This window comes from Petaurus breviceps, unplaced genomic scaffold (genome assembly GCF_028583685.1).
Source record: "Petaurus breviceps papuanus isolate PSGF00001 unplaced genomic scaffold, PetGlider_PUasm1.0 140, whole genome shotgun sequence".
Lineage (NCBI taxonomy): Eukaryota > Metazoa > Chordata > Mammalia > Diprotodontia > Petauridae > Petaurus > Petaurus breviceps.
Window position 1 is genome coordinate 49,053,218 of NW_027185698.1, and position 18,702 is coordinate 49,071,919.

The window sequence follows — 18,702 nt, forward strand, 5'->3', positions numbered from 1 at the left end:
CTTCCCCTCCATTGTAACAGTTTTCTCTTGTCTCTTTTATATGAGATAATTTACCCTATTCTCTCTCCCTATCTCCTCTCATTATATTCCTTTCTCACCTCTTAATTTTATTTTTTAGATATCATCCCTTCCTATTCAACTGATCCTGTGTCCTCTATGTATACATGTACACATATATACACACACTCACATGTATTTATATGCACATTTACCCCCCTATATAAATATATGTATGTATACATATATACATATATATTCCCTTCAACTATTCTCATACTGAGAAAAGTCTCATGAGTTAAAATTATCATTTTTCCATGTAGAAATAAAAATAGTTCAACTTTAATAAGTTCCTTATGATTTCTTTTCCCTGTTTACCTTCTCATGCTTCTCTTGCTTCTTGTATTTGAACATCAAATTTCTATTCAACTCCTGTCTTTTTGCTTGAAAGTCCTCTATTTCATTCAATGACCATATTTTCCCCTGAAACATTATAACTCAGTTTTGCTGGGTAGGTGATTCTTGGTTTTAATCCTGGCTCCTTTGACCTCCAGAATATCACACTACAAGCCCTTCAATCCCTTAATGTGAGAAGTTGCTAGATCTTGTGTTATCTTGATTGTGTTTCCTCAATATTCAAATTGTTTCTTCCTGGCTGCTTATAGTATTTTCTCCTTGACCTGGGAACTCTGGAATTTGGCTATGATGTTCCTGGGAGTTTTCATTTTGGCAACTTGGAGGTGATTGATAGATTCTTTCAATTTCTGTTTTATTCTCTGGTTCTAGAATGTCAGGGCATTTTTCCTTTATAATTTCTTGAAAGATGATGTTTAGGCCCTTTTTTTTGATCATGGCTTTCAGATAGTCCAGTAATTCTTAAATTCTCTCCTGGATCTATTTTCCAGTTCAGTTGTTTTTCTGATAAGATATTTCACATTTTCTTCTATTTTCTCATTCTTTTGATTTTGTTATTAGCTTCTACTTGCCCACTTCTGATTTTTAATGAATTATTTTCTTCAGTGAGCTTTTGCACCTCTTTAATCATTTGGCTAATTCTGTTTTTTTAAGGTGTCTTTTTCTTCATTATTTTTTGTGCTTCTTTCCCTAAGCTGTTGACTCTCTTTTCATAATTTTCCTGCATCACTCATTTCTCTTTATAATTTTTCCTCTATCTTATTTGATTTTTTCAAATCCTTTTTGAGCTCTTCCAGGAATTCTGTGTGTGTGTGTGTGTGTGTGTGTGTGTGTGTGTGTGTGAGACCAATTCACATTTTTCTTTGAAGTTTTGCATGTAGCTGTTTTGACTTCGTCGTCATCTTCTGAGTCAAGTCTTGCTTGTGACCACAGTAACTTTTTATGGTCGGGTTCTTTTTTGTTGTTGTTTGCTCATTTCCGAAGCCTTTTTCTTGACTTTTAACTCATGTTAAAATTGGGCTCCTCTCCCAGGATAAAGAAGGTCCTCTCCCAAGCTTCAAGTTTTTCTTGCTGCTGTTTTAAGAACTAGCTCTGGGGGTCCATAGGTTTTTAGAACTTCCAAGGTTGTATGCTCTAACAAGAAGTGTGATCTCTTTTGACAACTATATTTCAATATAATTGATTTATTCTGTAAATCTGGCTTTTAAATTTTTAAAAATATATTTAGAATCATTACTCTGAAAAGGGATTCATTGGCTTTATCAGGCTGTCAAAAAGGCTATGTGTTAAGAAAAAAAAGATAAGAATTTATCTCAATTCTGGGGTCTGCTCTTTATGTACTCAGTCATGCTGCTTCTACTTAGAATTATAGAATCTTTAAATTAGAAATCAGCCCAGAGGTCTTTGAATCTACCAATGAATTTAAATGAAGATGTAGGTGGCATTGCTTATCAAGTTTTTGAATGACACAAAGCTAGGAGAAGCAATAACTGTTATTTTGAATAACAAAATCAAAATCTTAAAGTCTTTCAGTCTGCTGGAAGGATGGACTGAAACCATTAAGATAAAGTTTTAGAGTAATAAATGTAAAGTCTGACACTTGTGTTAAAAAATCAGTTGTATAAGTAACAGGATTGGTGAGATATAGCTAGGTAACATTTCAGGTGAAAGAGACAGATGTTTTGGTGGATGACATACTGTATATGATTCAACAGTGTGATAAATTGCCAATGCTAAAAACGCCACTACAAACTTTAGAGTTTCAAGAATATGTGGTTTTGTCAGTGTGTATATTTCCTTCACTTATCATATGTCCACTATGACTATTAATAGTAGATGGTCTTAAGGAATTACACTGGATAAAAGATTTGTTTCTTATGGCCAATCTAATAATAATGAGCTTTCTTTGACTTTGACTAACTAAACTGGTCCTCAGATGGTAGACAGTTTATTACTGGGCTATTTTGGAAACTTTTTCAGCTAGTTGGGACTGTCACAGCTTATATTCTGCTGGTGATGCCTTTTAAAACAGGGTCATATCCATGCCGCAATGAAGCATTAGAATAGGACTTTAGTAGAGGGAGTAATGTGAACTTACATTACAATAATGAGAACATAGTGTAAAGAGACAAAAGAGAAGTAATCTTACTGTATTTTGCCCTGCTTCTATCACATCTGGAATATTTGTATTCAGTTCTGGGCACGACATTTTAGGAAAGACACTGAAAAAAGCTAAAACTACATCCAGTGGACAGCAAGGATCATGAGGATCTTGAAACCAGGTCATCCTTCATTTTAAAAAAATATTTTTATTACGAACTTAATCTTCAACTAACACAACATTTTAATAGAGCAAGAGGGGATTATAAATGAAATAATAAATTGTTATTGCTTATTTTTGGAGGGGGGAAAGCAGGGCAATTGAGGTTAAGTGACTTGCCCAAGGCTAGTTAATGTCAAATGTCTGAGGCCGAATTTGAACTCAGGTCCTCCTGACTCCAGGGTTAGTGCTCTATTCACTGCACCACCTAGCTGCCCCTAAAAACATTTTTAATATTAATTTTTAAAAATTTTGAGTTCCAAATTCTCTCTCTCCCTCTTTATTCTCCTCCCTGAGATGACAAGCAATTTGATATAAGTTTACATGTGCAGGCATTGAAAACATTTCCATATTAGTCATGCTGCGAAAGAAAACACAGCTCCCACTCCCCCCAAAAAAACTCTTAGAAAATTAAAATTTAAAAATATGCTTTGATCTTCATTCAAGGTCCATCAGTTCTTTCTCTGGAGCTGGATAGCATTTTTCATCATAAGTCCATCAGAATTGTCTTGGATCATTGTATTGCTGAGAATAGCTAAGTCATTCACAGTTGATTATTATACAGTAGTGCTGTTACTGTGTACAATGTTTTCCTGGTTCAGCTCATTTCACTTTGCATTGGTTTAGGTAAGTCCAGGTTTTCCAGAAAGTATCCTGCTCATCATTTCTTGTGTAATTTTAGGAAAAAAATCTCTTGATTATCCCTCTGTTGTAATTTCATTGTTCTTGTTCTTAGCCCCATAGATGTCTTTCTCTTTTTAGTTTTTTTTTTCCCCCTGCGGATAATTTTTTTCATTACTTATGCCTTAAATGTTATATTTATTTACCTTTCTTGATTTTCTGTTGTCTGGGGTGTTTATAAATCTCACATCTTAATTTTTTGTAGCAATGCTTATTTATTGAAGGTCTATCTTTTTTCATTGATGATTGTTGACAGTGATGAAGATTGACAGTATGTTATCACCGTGTATTGTATCTTGATCTTCTTTGCTCTTCAGAACATATTCCATGTTCCTCTGGTTTTGGTCAGTGTAGAATAGTCTTGTATTTTTCAAATTTCCTTTTCTTTGAAGATCTTACTCCTGGTTGCTTGCAGAATGTGTTGTTTATCGTTGGAATTGCTAATATTAATCATTATGTCTTTTGGAGTTTGCAATATAGGGTTCTTCCCACTCCACTCCCCTCCTGCCCATCTGTGGATTCTTGTGATTAGTGTTTGTTTTTGGTGTAAGAAGCTCTGGGCAGTTTTTTTGTATTGTTTTTCTCATTATGGTGTTCAGGTTTTTGACTTGTGCTCTTCTGGGAGCCCTAAAATCCTTATGTTGTCTTTATACATCCTTTTTTCAAGGCCATTATATTTTGCTTACATAGAGGTCATATTTTCTTTTAACATTATTGTTTTTTGCTTATCTTCCAGATTGTCCTTCTGTGTATTTGTGTTTGCATATCACTTGCTGATGGTACAGTGGATAGAGTACCAGACCTAGAATCAGGAAAGACCTAAGTTCAAATCCTGCTTCAAATACTTGCTAGCTGCGTGACCTTGGGCAAGTCACTCTGTTTCCCTTAGTTTCCTCATCTGTAAAATAGGGATAATAATAGTACTTCTCTCCCAGGGTTTTTGTGAGGATCAAAGGAGATAATAATTGTAAAACACTTAATTCAGTGCCTAGCACACTGTACTATATAAATGATAGTTATATTATAGTCATTATTTAAAAATTTTTGGATTCATTTAGCAGATCTGGAGGTCATATTCTCTTCTGTTTTTAATATTTCTTTTGGTTATCTGCTTGTGCTCAAGGTTGCAAGTTGAGTTTTCCTACTTCTGAGATCTTTGGTAATGTTAGCCTTTTTTCCTTATATTCCCTCTTATCACTCACTTTCTGACTCTTCTTCCTTTGCTAGCTGTCTCTCACCCACACCTGTACATTTCTGACAGGCCTCAAAGCTCTCTCTGCTTCATTTCATGCTGAAAAACTCCCTTTTCATTGGCCTCTGCTAGATGCTAGCCTCCTTTCCTTTAGGCTTTGTGTAGTTCGTAAAGTCTCTCTGAAGTCTTTCAAAGTTTTCCTTTACATATTTTTGATCATCATATAAATTGTTCTCTTCCTTCTGCTCATTTTATTCTGCATCATTTCATACAAATCTTCCCCAGTTTTTTCTGAATCAGTTATGTTCATCTTTTATGATGCAGAAATATACCATTACATTCACGTGCCATATTTTTTCTTCAGTTTTCTCCTAATTTAAGGCCATCCATGGTGTTTTCAGTTCTTTGTTACAGCAAAAAGTGCTTCTATAAATATTTTTGCACAAAAGAATCATTTTTGTCTTTTTCTTCAGGTGTATGTGTAGTATAACAGTGGTATCACTGGATCAAAGAATATCTATAGTTCATTGACCTTTCCAGCACATGGTTGGACCAGTTCACAGTTCCAACAGTGTATTAGTGTGACCAACTTTCTATAAGCCCTGCAACATTGACTATTTTCACCTTTTGTTATCTTTGCTAGTTTATTAGATGTGAGATGAAATTTGAGGGTTTTAATTTGCATTTGTCATATTAGTAATTTGGAACATCATTTCATATGATTGCTAATAGTTTACAAATCTTTTGAAAAAATCTTCATATTCTTTGATCACCTATCCATTGGGGAATGGTTTTTGTTCTTATATTTTTTTGGTTAGTTGTTTATGAATCTTGGACATTAGATCCTTTTCAATGATAGTTCACATGAAGATTTTTTCCTAGTCTATTACTTGCTCTTTTATTCTTGCTGTATTAATTTTATGTTGCTAAACATTTTTATTTTCACGTTATTGAAATTATCTTTTGTGATTTCCTCTATCCTTTATTTAGTTAAGAATTTGCAACAAAATGCCCATGTTTCTTTTGTAAAGAATATGCTCTCAGTCCAGGCATAAGTTCTTACATTAAATACCGCCATGTGGTCATAACTATATGGACATAGCTAAAAAGTACTTTATCTTATTCTCTTCTAACTTGTTTATGGCACGTTCTGTATGGAGAGGCAGGTAGGTGGCACAGTGGGTAGAATGTTGGATCTGAAATTAGGAAGACCTCAATTCAAATCTAGTCTCAGGCAATCTTAGGTAAGGCATTCAACCTCTGTCTGCTCAGTCTCCTTATCTGTAAAATGTGGATATTAATAACATTTGCCTCCCAGGGTTTTTGTGAATGAGGTAATATTTGTAAAGTGTTTTACAAGTCATAGTGCAGTATACAAATGCTAGTTATTAACTTCATTATTATCATGTATCCATTTTGTATTTATTATTATATATGTTAATAAGGTACTGACGTAAACCTAATTTCTGACAGACTGCTGTCCAGTTTTTCTATCAGATCCAAATATTCCTAAGGTACTATGCTGGCCGTTTCTTTTCTCTGCTTCATAAGCCCAATGTCTTCTTATTATCTCTAGCATTGATTACAAACCACTCAGGCATTTGAAGCCATTCTACCTTTTCAAGGTTATTCTACATTACTCCATTTTATACACGCTCTATATTCCAGCTAAATTGCCCTCACTGTAGTCTTCCACTTCTCTTGTCAGTGCTTTTACACAGCTGGTCCCCATGCCTGAATAGACTCCTTACTTACCTCTGCTTCTTAAAGTCCCTATTTTCCTTCAGCGTACCACCTCTGACATGAGGCCTTTCTTGATCTCCTCAGTTGCTACTTCATTACCTTACTTTCGTTTTATATATACTAACATGTATATGTCTCTACCTCTAGTAGGATATGGGTTCCTTAAGGACAGGGACTGTTTCATTTATATGTATGTTTCCAGTGCCTAGTTTAGTGCCCAGCACTGCTTGTTGGTTTGTTGATGGAAGGAGGCAAGAGACTTGATACACTGCCATGTATATATAGTTGGCCTTGTCAGTCTTAGGGGCAAGATTACAAAGGATAGAAAGTAAGGCTAGAATAGGGCTAATATCCTGGGAGAACAGGGAGAGGTAGAGTGACTAGAAGACCTGACTTTTATGAGGAATGGGGCTGAACAAGAGCTGGATGGTTAGAAGCTATGATCCAAAAGAAGGATTTCAGAATTGTAGATCATGGAAGTTACATGTGATGGTGAAATAAAGGGTATAACATTCCTATATGTGACTGAGTTAGAGTGAAGGTGCAGCAAGGTAAAAAACTACTGTTAAAACTTTGTAATATTTTCTTTATATTTATATACTTTACATATAGCGTCTCTCCCATTAGAAGGTAAGCTCCTTGTGAATAAGGTTTTTTAATTCCTCATATTTGTATCTTTTGCTCCTAGAACACAGTCTAGGTATTTAGTAAAGGCTTGTAGATTGATTGGATTAATAAAATTCCACTTTTTTTTTTTTTTGCAAATTTCTGAATAGGAATACAATTGTACCAACTTCTAACATTTCCACAAACAAATTATTTTCAAGACAATATAGTACAGTATTTAATGAAAGAACTTATGCCTGGACTAAGAGCATATTCTTTACAAAAGGAACATGGGTATTTTGTGGCAAATTGTTATGTGGGACCCAGATTTGGTCCAAGGTTTCCTGTTCCATTCAGCTGTTAGTCAATAGCTATTGTTCATATGGTTCAAAATTCTCCAGTGCCAGAGGATCAAGTAAGGAAATTTGAAGCAAGACAACAAAACTTACTAACACTTTGTATATACAAACTCGGCACAGTTATAATGTCATACTGACGGTGAAGCTGTGTTTGCTTCTGGGGATGATAGAAATGAAGGATTACTTATTTACACCACACTAAAGCATAAGGAATACACCCTGGAAATGTGTCCACTCTTCTATGGTGATCCTGCAAATGAGAAAAGATGGAAGTTTCACCATAAATTCTGTAAGTAAAATATAAAAGAAAAATGGGTAAGAGGACCCTCAGAATTTGAGTTACTTCATAATCAATCAGTTAACAGACATTTATTATGTGCCAGGTAATGTGGTAAACACATGGGATAGAGAGAAAGTAAAAGAAACAGTTTGTTAAGGACTTCACATGTTAATATGAGATATTGTTGTTGTTCAGTTATTTTCAGTTGTGTCTTCATGTCCCAATTTGGTGTGTTCTTGGCAAAGATTCTAAAGTGGTTTGCTATTTCCTTCTCTAGCTCATTTTACAGATGAGGAAACTGAGACAAACAGGGTTAACTCATCTTCCTTAGTTCATATCTGGCCTCAGACACTTACTCACTGTGTGACCCTGGGCAAGTCACTTAACCCTGTTTGTCTCAGTTTCTGAGGCCAGATTTGAACTAAGGAAGATGAGTTTTCTTGACTCTAAACCTGGTACTCTATCTACAATGCCACCTAACTGCCCTAAATATAACTTGTAGTAATATATAATAATATAATAAATATAACTTGTAGTACTTACCTTCCAGTATTCTGTGGCTTAAGTATGACTGGTGTTATTATTCCCATTTCACAATTGAGGAAACTAAGGCTAAGCAACTTGCTTAGGGCCACACAGCTAGTGTCAGGTCGGATTTGAACCTAGATCTCTCCTGATTCCAAGTCCAACACTCTTTCAACTCTATCATGATTCCTCACAACCCAAGATTACATGGAAAACAACAATAATAGCAGGTAGCATTTATAAGATACTTTAAGGTTTGCAAATCACATATTATCTCATTTTATCCTCACAACCACCCTGGGAGGTACAGATACTATTATCCCCATTTTAAAGATGAAGAAACTGAAGACAACAGGCCGAGTGACTTGCCCAGGGTTACATAGCTAGTCAAAGTCCGAGGCTGGATTTCAACTCTTATTTTCCTCACTCCAGGTCTAGCACTCTTATTTACTTTGCCACTCACTGCTTTAAAGGTCTCCAGCAAAAGACTGAGGAGTGTTCAGACAAGTCGCGAAGTAGGATAGAGCTGTGTCACAAAACCCCCCTGGAGATAAGTTAGTAAGTATCCAGAAGAAGGTGATCAACAGTGTCAGAGGCTTCAGAATTCTCACTTCAGTAAGAAAATACTGTCCTCTCCTAATGAATTTTCACATTGTGCTGTGACATAGCACAAACCTGACATAGCTCCCCAGGGATTTCACAGAAAGGGGACCCTTGGAGATTAGTTTAATGTCTCTTCACTTGAGAGATGAGGGAGTAAGGACACAGAGAGAAAACGAGGTCTGTCCCCCAACTCTGACTTTCCAGAATACTACCCAGTGATCTTGTCCATGTCTGATTAGAAGTTTTATGTTCTATTTTCTGCTCCTCTGCCCATTCCCACTGGCGAATATACTGGTTCTACCTATTCTCCTCCTGCTCCCGTTAAGTAATTGCTATACCTATGACTTGAAGTTGGACTTGGTTATAGAAACTGTGAAGCCAAGAAAAGGGTCATGTCTTGTGTTCTGGAGCTCTCCTTCCAATATGGGCAGAACAGACTGAGTGACATGCACCATATTTTGTCAAATACGAAAGACGGGGAACCAGATCCACTCATTAAGTTCGTAATGATTTCCTGACATTTTTACTTCACAAAGGAAGTAGTATATGCTTTGCTCATTTGAGGTTTGCTTTTGTCATAAGATTTGAAAGGTTACTGAAGAGAGAAAGGAGCTCCTCAAAAAAGAAAGGATGATAGGCATGCATGGATAGATCATGAGATAGCCAGAAGGTTATATTAGGAGGTAAAAAGACAGGCTTCCAGCTTAAAAAGAAAAGCAAGTGACAAAAAAGAACAATGGCTCCAGCAGAGAAAATGAGAAGTAGACATCATATTCCCCTACATGATGGTTGTCCATATAGTCTCTCAGATATGGGGGAAAGAAAGCAATCAACTCAGATTATTTTAGAAATCTACTGATCAACAAATTCTAACTAAAAATTTAATCCTAATCAGTTACTGAGGCCCTAATGAGAAGCAAATAGTACATATTTCACAAACAGAAACCATAAGGAGAAGCAGCTGGCTCTCTGGAACATGTCAGGATACACTCTGTTGCATTAAAATTAAACAAGCTTTATAAATTTCTTTCCTCTGAAAACAATTAAAGAGGTATTGGTAATTTAAATATTATTACCCTAGGTCCCCCCTCCCCATTCTATAATTAGCAAAGTTTGTTAACCTAAGATTTCATCTTATATTTTTTTCACTTTTCCCAGCTTCTCACATTCATAGAAAACTGGCGCTCCCTGAAAGACACGGCATCCCTGTCTATTTCTGTAGGATTGGCTGTACTTTTCTCATTTCCACAAACATATTAATATATGAGGGGATGGGGGAAGGGGGGGAGAGAGAGAGAATTTGCTTCTCAGAGGCACTTCCAGACCCATCTTCTACTGCCACCATTCAGTCATCTCTCCTCCTTTAAGGTTCACTTGATTTGTCTTCATTACTGTGTTCACAAGCTTGTTCTGGTTGTCTCCCAGGGCCCAAATCACACCATCTCATGTTCCTCTTCTCATAACCTAAGTCTGCTTCTGGTCATAGATGCCAAAGGAGGACTAACTGTTCCTACTTTCCAAACTAGCAAGCCATGTGAATGAATGCACCAAACTGGTAAAACCCAGGGCGTGTCTACTGGACTCTGTCTCCTTTCACATTTTGAATTCCTACTCATTCTTTAAAGTCCAGTTTAAATGCCACTTCTCTATGAAGCCTTTACTGATACCCCTGCCAGTAACAAACTTACCCCCTTCTAACTACACAAAGGACCTATCTCTTTAATGCACCTATTATGTCTAATCTACCTATTATGGTAGCAGTTGTCTTTGTATTTTCCCCCTTAGTAAACTGTGAACTCAGTGAGGGTAAGAATTGTGCCTTACATAAACTTTGTATTTTCCCCAGTGCCTAAAAAAAGGGACTCCAATATAGTATGTGCTTAATAAATGTTGAATTGCTTTGAATTTTTCTTTGGAATTACATTTTAAATAGGAGCTGCCAGAGATTGCTTCTGTTTCAAAATAGGAATAGCTAGGTTCTGTTTGATTAGTCTATTTGGTTCTCATGTGAAAAAGCAAGAAGCTAATACTAGATGAGGCTAGATCTGTCCTCAGTGTTTGATTGTAAATTGGGAAGGGTCAGGGAAACTGTTTCTTCTGGCTTTACCTTTGTCACCCCTGAGCAATGTGTGACATATCTAATAATTTGCCATCTAGTCTTTGTTTGAAGGCTTCCAGTAAGGAAGAATCTTCTGTTTCTGAGCAAGCCCATCTCCCTTTTGGACAACTCCAGTTTTTAGGAAGGTTTTCTTTTCATTAAGCTACTAGATTTGCTTCTATAGTTTACGGAACACAGGATTTTAAGAGTTGTGAGGGGCCTTGGAAACAATCTAATCTAACTCCATATTACAGTTGAGGAAACTGAGGCCCAAAAATGTTAGCTGATTTGTCCAAGATCATGTAGGTAGTAAGCAGCAGAATTAGAGTTCAAATTCAGATAGCACTGACAACTATGTTTTGCTTCTAGTCCTGCCTTCTGAGGAAAGCAAGAAAAGTCTGATTCTTGAAATTCCCTATTATAAAAACATAATAAGAAAAGCTGTCCTTAAAACTTAATACTTGATTTTTTTAGGTCATGTATACTTGGGCTTGGGCTTTTGTTGCATGACTGAACTACCATACCTTCTGTAAGTCTACCACTTGGTTTCTCTCTCTATCCTCAGACAAGTCCCTTTCTGTACATGGGATTCATTTAGCCTACCAAGAAGACATTTTTAGGGGCAGAACATAGATATTTAGCAGTATGAAGTGTAGATTCATAGGATTTTAAGCTGCAAGGAAACTATTCTAGCTCCCTCATCATATGGATGAGAAAACTGAGGCCCAGAGAGAGAAAAAGGAACTTGCCCAAGTTTAGAGATGTAGCAGATGACAGAGATAGTTTTCTAATATAGGTTCTACAATTCCAAATTCATTGCTTTTCTCCACTATATTCACTAGGAACAATGAGTGAAAAAGATTTTTGGCTTAATTTAAAAATCTTTTTAAAAAGTGAAGCCAATCAGAAGTGGAATGAGTAGCCTCAGTAGATCATCATTTCTTTAGATTTTAAGTGGAGAATGAGTAGAGAACTTATTATAGAGGAGATTACTGATCAGATATGGGTTGGACTAGATGTCCCGTCTAGCTCTGTGATTCTGTGATACACATACTGTAGAATAGTTCAAGAGTGATGTAAAGAAGGAATACTTTATGACATTGAACATCCAAAAGCAATTTTAGGAGGAGAGAGATTTAGATGTTCAGTATCTGCCAAAAGGTCTCAAGATCTCTAATGAAATTGAAGTGAAATGTTCATTCTGAGACTCTGGATGTTCTCTGAACGCCTAAGACCATGATAGCAGATCACATTATAGGGAAATTTTTAGTACCCAAAGAATCTACTTGTGCTTTTAAACTAAGACTGTTTTGTATCTCTAAAAGGATGTTTTATTGATTGCAGGTGGTGTGGCTAGAAAACCTTTATGGAAGCCCGATGGGTAGTAATGGAAGATGCTGTTCTAATAAATAAGGTAGGGAAAATATATTTCCTATTTTAAAACGGAATTTGAAAAAGGAATTTTGTCCCTCCAGTTAATGTCCTTAGAAACAAAGCAAAAACCTATGGCCTTCAATTATATTTCTACTTCTGATAACTAAGACCTATAAAAGATTTTTCATGAAATGAAAATATAATACATGTAGCATCTACCTCAGCATAGTGAGGCCTAGGTGACTTAGGGTCAGAGAAGACCCTAAGAGGTTTTTGTGAGGATCAGATGAAATAACATATGTAAGAAAATTTGTAAGCCTTAAAATTCAATTTACATGTCAGCTTTTAAAAGTTGACTGTGTGTATTTATGTATATATAATGTGTATTGTGTATTATGTAAAGTTCTTTGCAAAATCTAAAATACTATGTGCAATAAATATTAGGTTTTTAAAAAATTTTTTCTTCTATGTGAGTTAAAACAGCATAACTCTGATATTAAATGAGATTGTCCAGCCTGTAACTATGGATAGAAGCCTAAAAGATCATTGAAGCAGCGGCAGAGAGCTAAGTTTTTATTATTAGCTTTTTTTTTTCTTTTTGGAGGGCAATTGGGGTTAAGTAACTTGCCCAACGCTACACGGCTAGTTTTTATTTTTTTTTTGGTTAAGTGTCTGAGGCCAGATCCAAACTCAGGTCCTCCTGACTCCAGGGCCAGCACTCTACTCACTGTGCCACCTAGCTGCCCCTTACTATTAGCTTTTTAATACCTAAAAATTTTGCTTTAAAAATTTTCCAGAACAAAGTTTTTTGTCAGGAAGATAAAATATTTGAATATAGTTTCACAACATGAAAAACAATGAAAAAAATAAGTTTCTCCTTCCTCAGTTACTGTGGTGTTTTCAAAACGTTATTGCCATAGCTAGAGAAATTATAAAATGCTGTGGGTATGCCAAGTAATTAAGAGCTTGATTACAGAATTCAGGTTCTAGTTTTTCATGTTTCTATGTTCTTAAAACATTTTCAAGTATTGGTGGTTCATAATTTACATCAGCCTTACACCTACTTAATCTGGAGTGCAGGATTCAGTAAAAATTCTGTCCTGTGCTTTTTATAAATGCCAGAACAAGTAAGGCTTCATGTACCAGGATGGCATGTTGCAGCCATCTGAAAAAACAAAGATGGTGTTCAAAGAGAGAAAAGCCTTCCTGAGCCAATTTTTTCCCAAGCATTAACTTTTCCAGTTACTGGTTAGTTGGCTGCTTCAGAGAATAGCTATCTCTCTGTTAGATATCATTTAGTAAATGACTTTCACAATAGACTATTCTTAAGAGAAACTTCAAGTGGTGTTTTGTGTATAACTTTTCATTTCTTAGAAATCTACAGTGGCCCCTCTTGCAGTTAAAAGATGCTATTAAAGAGAAATAGCTCACAGTAAATTAACCCCCCCCCCCCTTTTTTTTAGCTCCTCTCCCAGGAGCATTGTCCAGAGAAAGACTGACTGGTTGGCTGCAACTCATGGAACCTGGGTTACTTTGAGATCGCCCTAGATCTCAACTCTGTATTCAGTTTGCTGAGTGTTGATAAATATTAGCTAATTAAGCTGGGTATAGTGGAAATGATGCTAAACTTGAGATCAGGATAGAGCAGGACTGCAGTCTTGCCTCCAACAGCTACTAAACATGTGACCATGGGCAGGTCACCTAACTTCTCTGCACCCTAGTCTCCTCCTCTGTATATAAAACGTTGATAATACTGGGACTTGGGGTCAGATCCCACAGGGTTGTATGATATACTGCACATAAAATACTCTGTAAACCTTAAAGAACAATGTAAATGTCAGCCATCTTCATCATCATCATCTTAAGACAGGTCACTTTTTGTGAATTTGCCCGTATATTCTAGGGATAATCTTCTTTGGGCTTACCGACTTCTGTGAGCTAACTCCAGATTTTAATATTTTCTTGAGTTCAGTGTGGCTTCTATTTATGAACTTCACCAAACCCCCTTCCCTACAACCACTTTTCTGTGATCCTCAACTTTTTGCTTTCGCTTGCACACAGAACCCTTCTTCCATATTGAGGAACCAAGTTATATTGATTCTACTTCGACAACACCTTTGACATGCCTTTCCTTTTTTCCATTCCTATACCACCTGACTAGTTTAAGCCCTGATTACTGCAATAGTTTCCTTAAATGATTCTCCTATCTCTAATCTTTCATCTCTCTGCTATGTCCCTTACATAGCTGAGAAAGTGATATTCCTAAAATATGGGTCAAATTGTGTCGCTCCCTTGCTTTGTAAAACTTCAGTGGCCTCTCTCACCTGTAAGGAAGACTCTAAGAATAAAATACAAAGCCTTTTGATAAATTGGGTAAAATGAGGAAGCACTCATTAGGCACTTACTATGGGTCCATACTTTCTAATTATGTATCTATTTGCATAATATAAAAAATATAATATAATATAAAAAAGCTAAATAGTTCCTGCCCTCAAGGAGCTTACATTTTAATGGGTTAAGACTTCCCATAAAGAGGAGCTGGAATAGCTGAAGTGTGGAGATGACTGGGAAGTAATAGAAAGGCCTGATTTCTGACAAGATAGCATGAGAAAACTTAATTTTTCTTTGTTTAGCATTTAAATCTTTCACTACCAAGTGAGTGTTCTTTTCCACTTCAAGTGTTCCTAGAGATGCTTTGTTATTTCTCTCATTTATTCTTATCATTCCCTACTTCATATCATACTTAATCAGTGTTGTGGATCCCCTTAAGTTCAGGGGGGGGGCGAGGAGGGCTGTTGTCTTTGTCTTTGTCTTTGCATTCCCATGGGACCTAGCTTGCTGCCTGATATTATGATACAGCCTCATAATAAATAATTGTTTGTGAACCAAAACGTAAATTCATTTAAAATTATAGATAAAGCATAAGGTGATGGAAAGATGACTTATGAATATAAACATTTTGGCCAGTTCTTAAGTAATTTTGTATTCCTATAACAAAAAAATGTTACCTGGTTTGCTTTATTTATCCCAACTGGAACCATGGATTTTATCAGAAGAACTGATGGTTGTGGTGAAACCTACTTTTATTTCAGTTTTCAATCTTTTTATTGTATTTGGGGAATACAATTTATTTTTCTTTAAATTTTTTGTTTTATTGATTACTATTTGCATTATCTTTCCTTCTTTCCTTCCTTCCTTCCTTCCTTCCTTCCTTCCTTCCTTCCTTCCTTCCTTCCTTCCTTCCTTCCTTCCTTCCTTCCTTCCTTCCTTCCTTCCTTCCTTCCTCCCTCCCTTCCCTCCCTCCCTCCTTCCCTCCCTCCCTCCCTCCCTTTGCAGTTGTGGTTAAATGACTTGCCCAGAGTCACACAGATGTAAGTGCCTGAGACCATATTTGAACTCTGGTCCTCCTGACTCCAGGGCTGGTGCTCTATCAACTGCCTAGCTGCCCCTATTGTCTCTCATTTCTAAAATTGTCATAAGCTTATAGCTGTAAACTGGAAGGAACCATAAAGGCCTAGTTCAACCCTCTCATTTTACAGATAAGGAAACAGGCCCAAAGAGGATTACAGTTCCCTATTCAGTGAGCAACAAAATTTTTTTAAAAATAGAAGTACTTAAGCAAAATCATCCAAAACATCAGCCACAACTGACAGCATATGTAGTAGTCTGCACCCATAGACCCCACCTCTGCAAAGATGGGATCCATTTTCTCAGTTCTTTTCAGGGATGAGATTTGGGGAGGTAAGATTTATTTTCAAAAAACTGCATCTTACTTTGCCAGATCATCATAATGGTCTAGTTTATGGTCATAATCTGAGGACCAACAATATGTACCAAACCTTACCAGGGAAACTACATCTGCAGTTGTTTAGTGGTAATTGAATATATTGACTGATAAAGTAGAAACCTCAGATGAGAAGAACAGATTCCTATGGTGTTGTGAAAGTGAGGGTGTGGCCCCAATGTAGCAGCAAAATACAGATGCCTGGGCAGAGTAGATGGGATAGCAGATAATTTTACATCTGTATGAGATTCCATTTTACTCAACCTTTTCTGTATAAATAAGCAGTCTCTGGTCATCCCTCTCCCTCTAGAACTTCAAGTGTTTAAAAGCAGCAGTGAATAGGAAGCAAAGCTAACATTGTAGTCAACTAGATTGTGATCAGTCTGCTTGAAGCCAGGTTTAACATTGACTACCAGGCAGCATCATATAGTGGAAAGAACACTGAGTTTGGAGTGAAAGGATCTGGGTTCATGTCTCAATTCTGCTACCTATTACTTAATCCCACTGGCCTTGGCTTCTCCATCTGTAAAATGAGAAGACTTGTCTAGATAATTTCTGAACTTCTTTCCAACTCTAAAAAGCTATGTTCATTAGCTGAGATCCACAAGTAGTTTGCTCCAGAAATAGCATTAACTCCCAGCTCTGAAGTGTAATTTATTATAACACAACTCTTTTAGAAGAGAGAATAGCGAAGTTTAGAATTAGCTGTTCAGTGGTAAGTAGCCTGAAGTAGAAGAAATGTATTAAGAACGCATGGAGGCATTGTAGTAGCTTGCTGGGCTTCCAGTCTGGCAGCCAGGCTGGCCTGGTGACATGAATGAGAGATGCCTAACCAGCCATTTTCAAGCAGATTTTGAGGGAAATTTTAAATAGTGCTGGATGCTAATGGCAGCAGCTGGCCTGGCAAACCAAAGGCTCTTTTTTACACAGTGTGGTCATTGTTGGTTTGTTGCATATTTGAGGTTGAGGTGACTTATTGGTTAAAATATATGACAAAATAATAAGACAGTGAAGGATAAAATGGAACAGATATTACCTGAAGGAAGCAGATATAATAGGTGCTACTGAGTACCTGAGATATATATGGTGTTACTATAAAGAAGCTCTGCATTTCATTCCATTCTCTAGAAGTGAAAGTTAAAAAGGGAAACATTGTAGAAGTTAACTTTAATTTTCTAAAAAGACCTTGCAAATTCATTTGAAGAAGAGCAATTTTATCTGTTACCAAACCCAAGCAGGAATTTGTATATGACTCAAAGACAAACCCTGCAGGTGCTGGTCAACTTCACACTATCCTATCCTTGAATCTCTTGCCTTATTCTCTTTTTGACACTCATTTCTCTCAATCTCAACTCCCCTACCCCTGATATACCCCCAGCTATGCCCCTGCAACTTGGGTTACTCCTCTTGTCTTTTTTTTCTTTTTTAAAGCAATCAGGGTTAAGTAACTTGCTCAAGGTTACACAGCCAGTTATTTCTGGGTGTGGTGCTAAGTATCTGAGCCCAGATTTGAACCCCAGGTCATCCCGACACTGGAGCCGGTGCTCTTACTCGCTGAGGCACCTGGCCGCCCCTTGTCTACCTTTTCTTACCATATAACTGAATGCTACTAGAGGAAGTCATGCATCTGTGCTGACCAGGTGCACTACAGATTTATATATTTAATCCCAGCTGAACTCTGTGTGTGCTGTAAGCCAATCCCTTTACTCTTCCTTGATTGATGTGATAGCAGGGCAATCATTCTAAACTTTAAAATCTCTTCTCAAGTCACCTCTACTGCTACCTTCCTTATTCTTCTCAGAAGAGGACATCTACTCATACTGTGGACTTCCTTCTCAGAAGAATGTTTTTAAAGGCATAAAATAGAATATGTAGGTTTACAGAGAAAACCGATTATATTGAAATACAATTATAAAATTTTAAAGTCTATTTACCCCTGATTAAGATTTATTTTTATTTAAGATTTTTATTTATTATATATGTGTATGCATGTGTGTGTATCTAATATAATTTATTTAATTTAAGATTATTGACCCCTGATTAAGAATATCTAGTCTAATAACATTTTCTTGATCTACCAGTCTAGGAACCTCTGTCAGACTGACTTTATTCCATTCAAGATTATACGATCTTATGTTCAGTACTGCAGTGGAGCTTAAAGATCACTGGGTCCAATTCCTTCATCTTACCAGTCAGGAACGTGAGATACAGAGAAGTAAAGCAACTTGGCCTAGGTAGTTTGGTTAATAAATGACAGTCAGTATTTGAACACAGGTCTGCTAACTCCAGGTCCAGAATTTTTTCCACTGTATTTCCATTTACTTTACCAGAATTAGTTTATTCTACCATCAATTCACAGTTTATGTTTAATTGACTGGTTGCTTCTAGGGACACAGGTGGTCTTTGAAAGTTTTTCAAAACGCTCACCTTAGTTGGTCTATGGGAAAATCATGCAGGCAGGTCTTCAGGCATAAGCATACATATCTGAACCAGAAAAACAGCCGGCTATTACCCTACAATCTCTTCTGTATGACTATTTTATTACCTATAAGCTGTGTGGCATTTCTAATTGCTGATAATGTAGAGGAATGCTCTCTTCTCTGACAGCCACATCTTTTTCTACCTTTGCTTTAGGATCAGTCAGTCAGTCAGTAAACATTTATTACTATGTGCCAGCCACTACGCTAAGCACTAGTATCAGAAACATAGCCCTCATCCTCTAGGTA

At 36.6% G+C, this 18,702-nt stretch overlaps 1 protein-coding gene across 4 annotated transcripts in view; it reads left to right on the forward strand.

Moving 5' to 3' along the window:
- Positions 1–18,702, forward strand: part of PTPRA (protein tyrosine phosphatase receptor type A) — a 185,026-nt gene that overhangs the window by 85,652 nt on the left and 80,672 nt on the right. For 3 of the 4 annotated variants that reach the window (XM_069072293.1, XM_069072296.1, XM_069072298.1), the window contains one exon: positions 12,163–12,232. The exons of the other annotated variant lie outside the window; for it this stretch is intronic. In XM_069072293.1, the coding sequence (XP_068928394.1) occupies positions 12,185–12,232 (48 nt within the window). In that variant the 5' untranslated portion in view covers positions 12,163–12,184. The remainder of the gene's footprint in view (positions 1–12,162; positions 12,233–18,702) is intronic. 4 annotated transcript variants of the gene reach the window in all.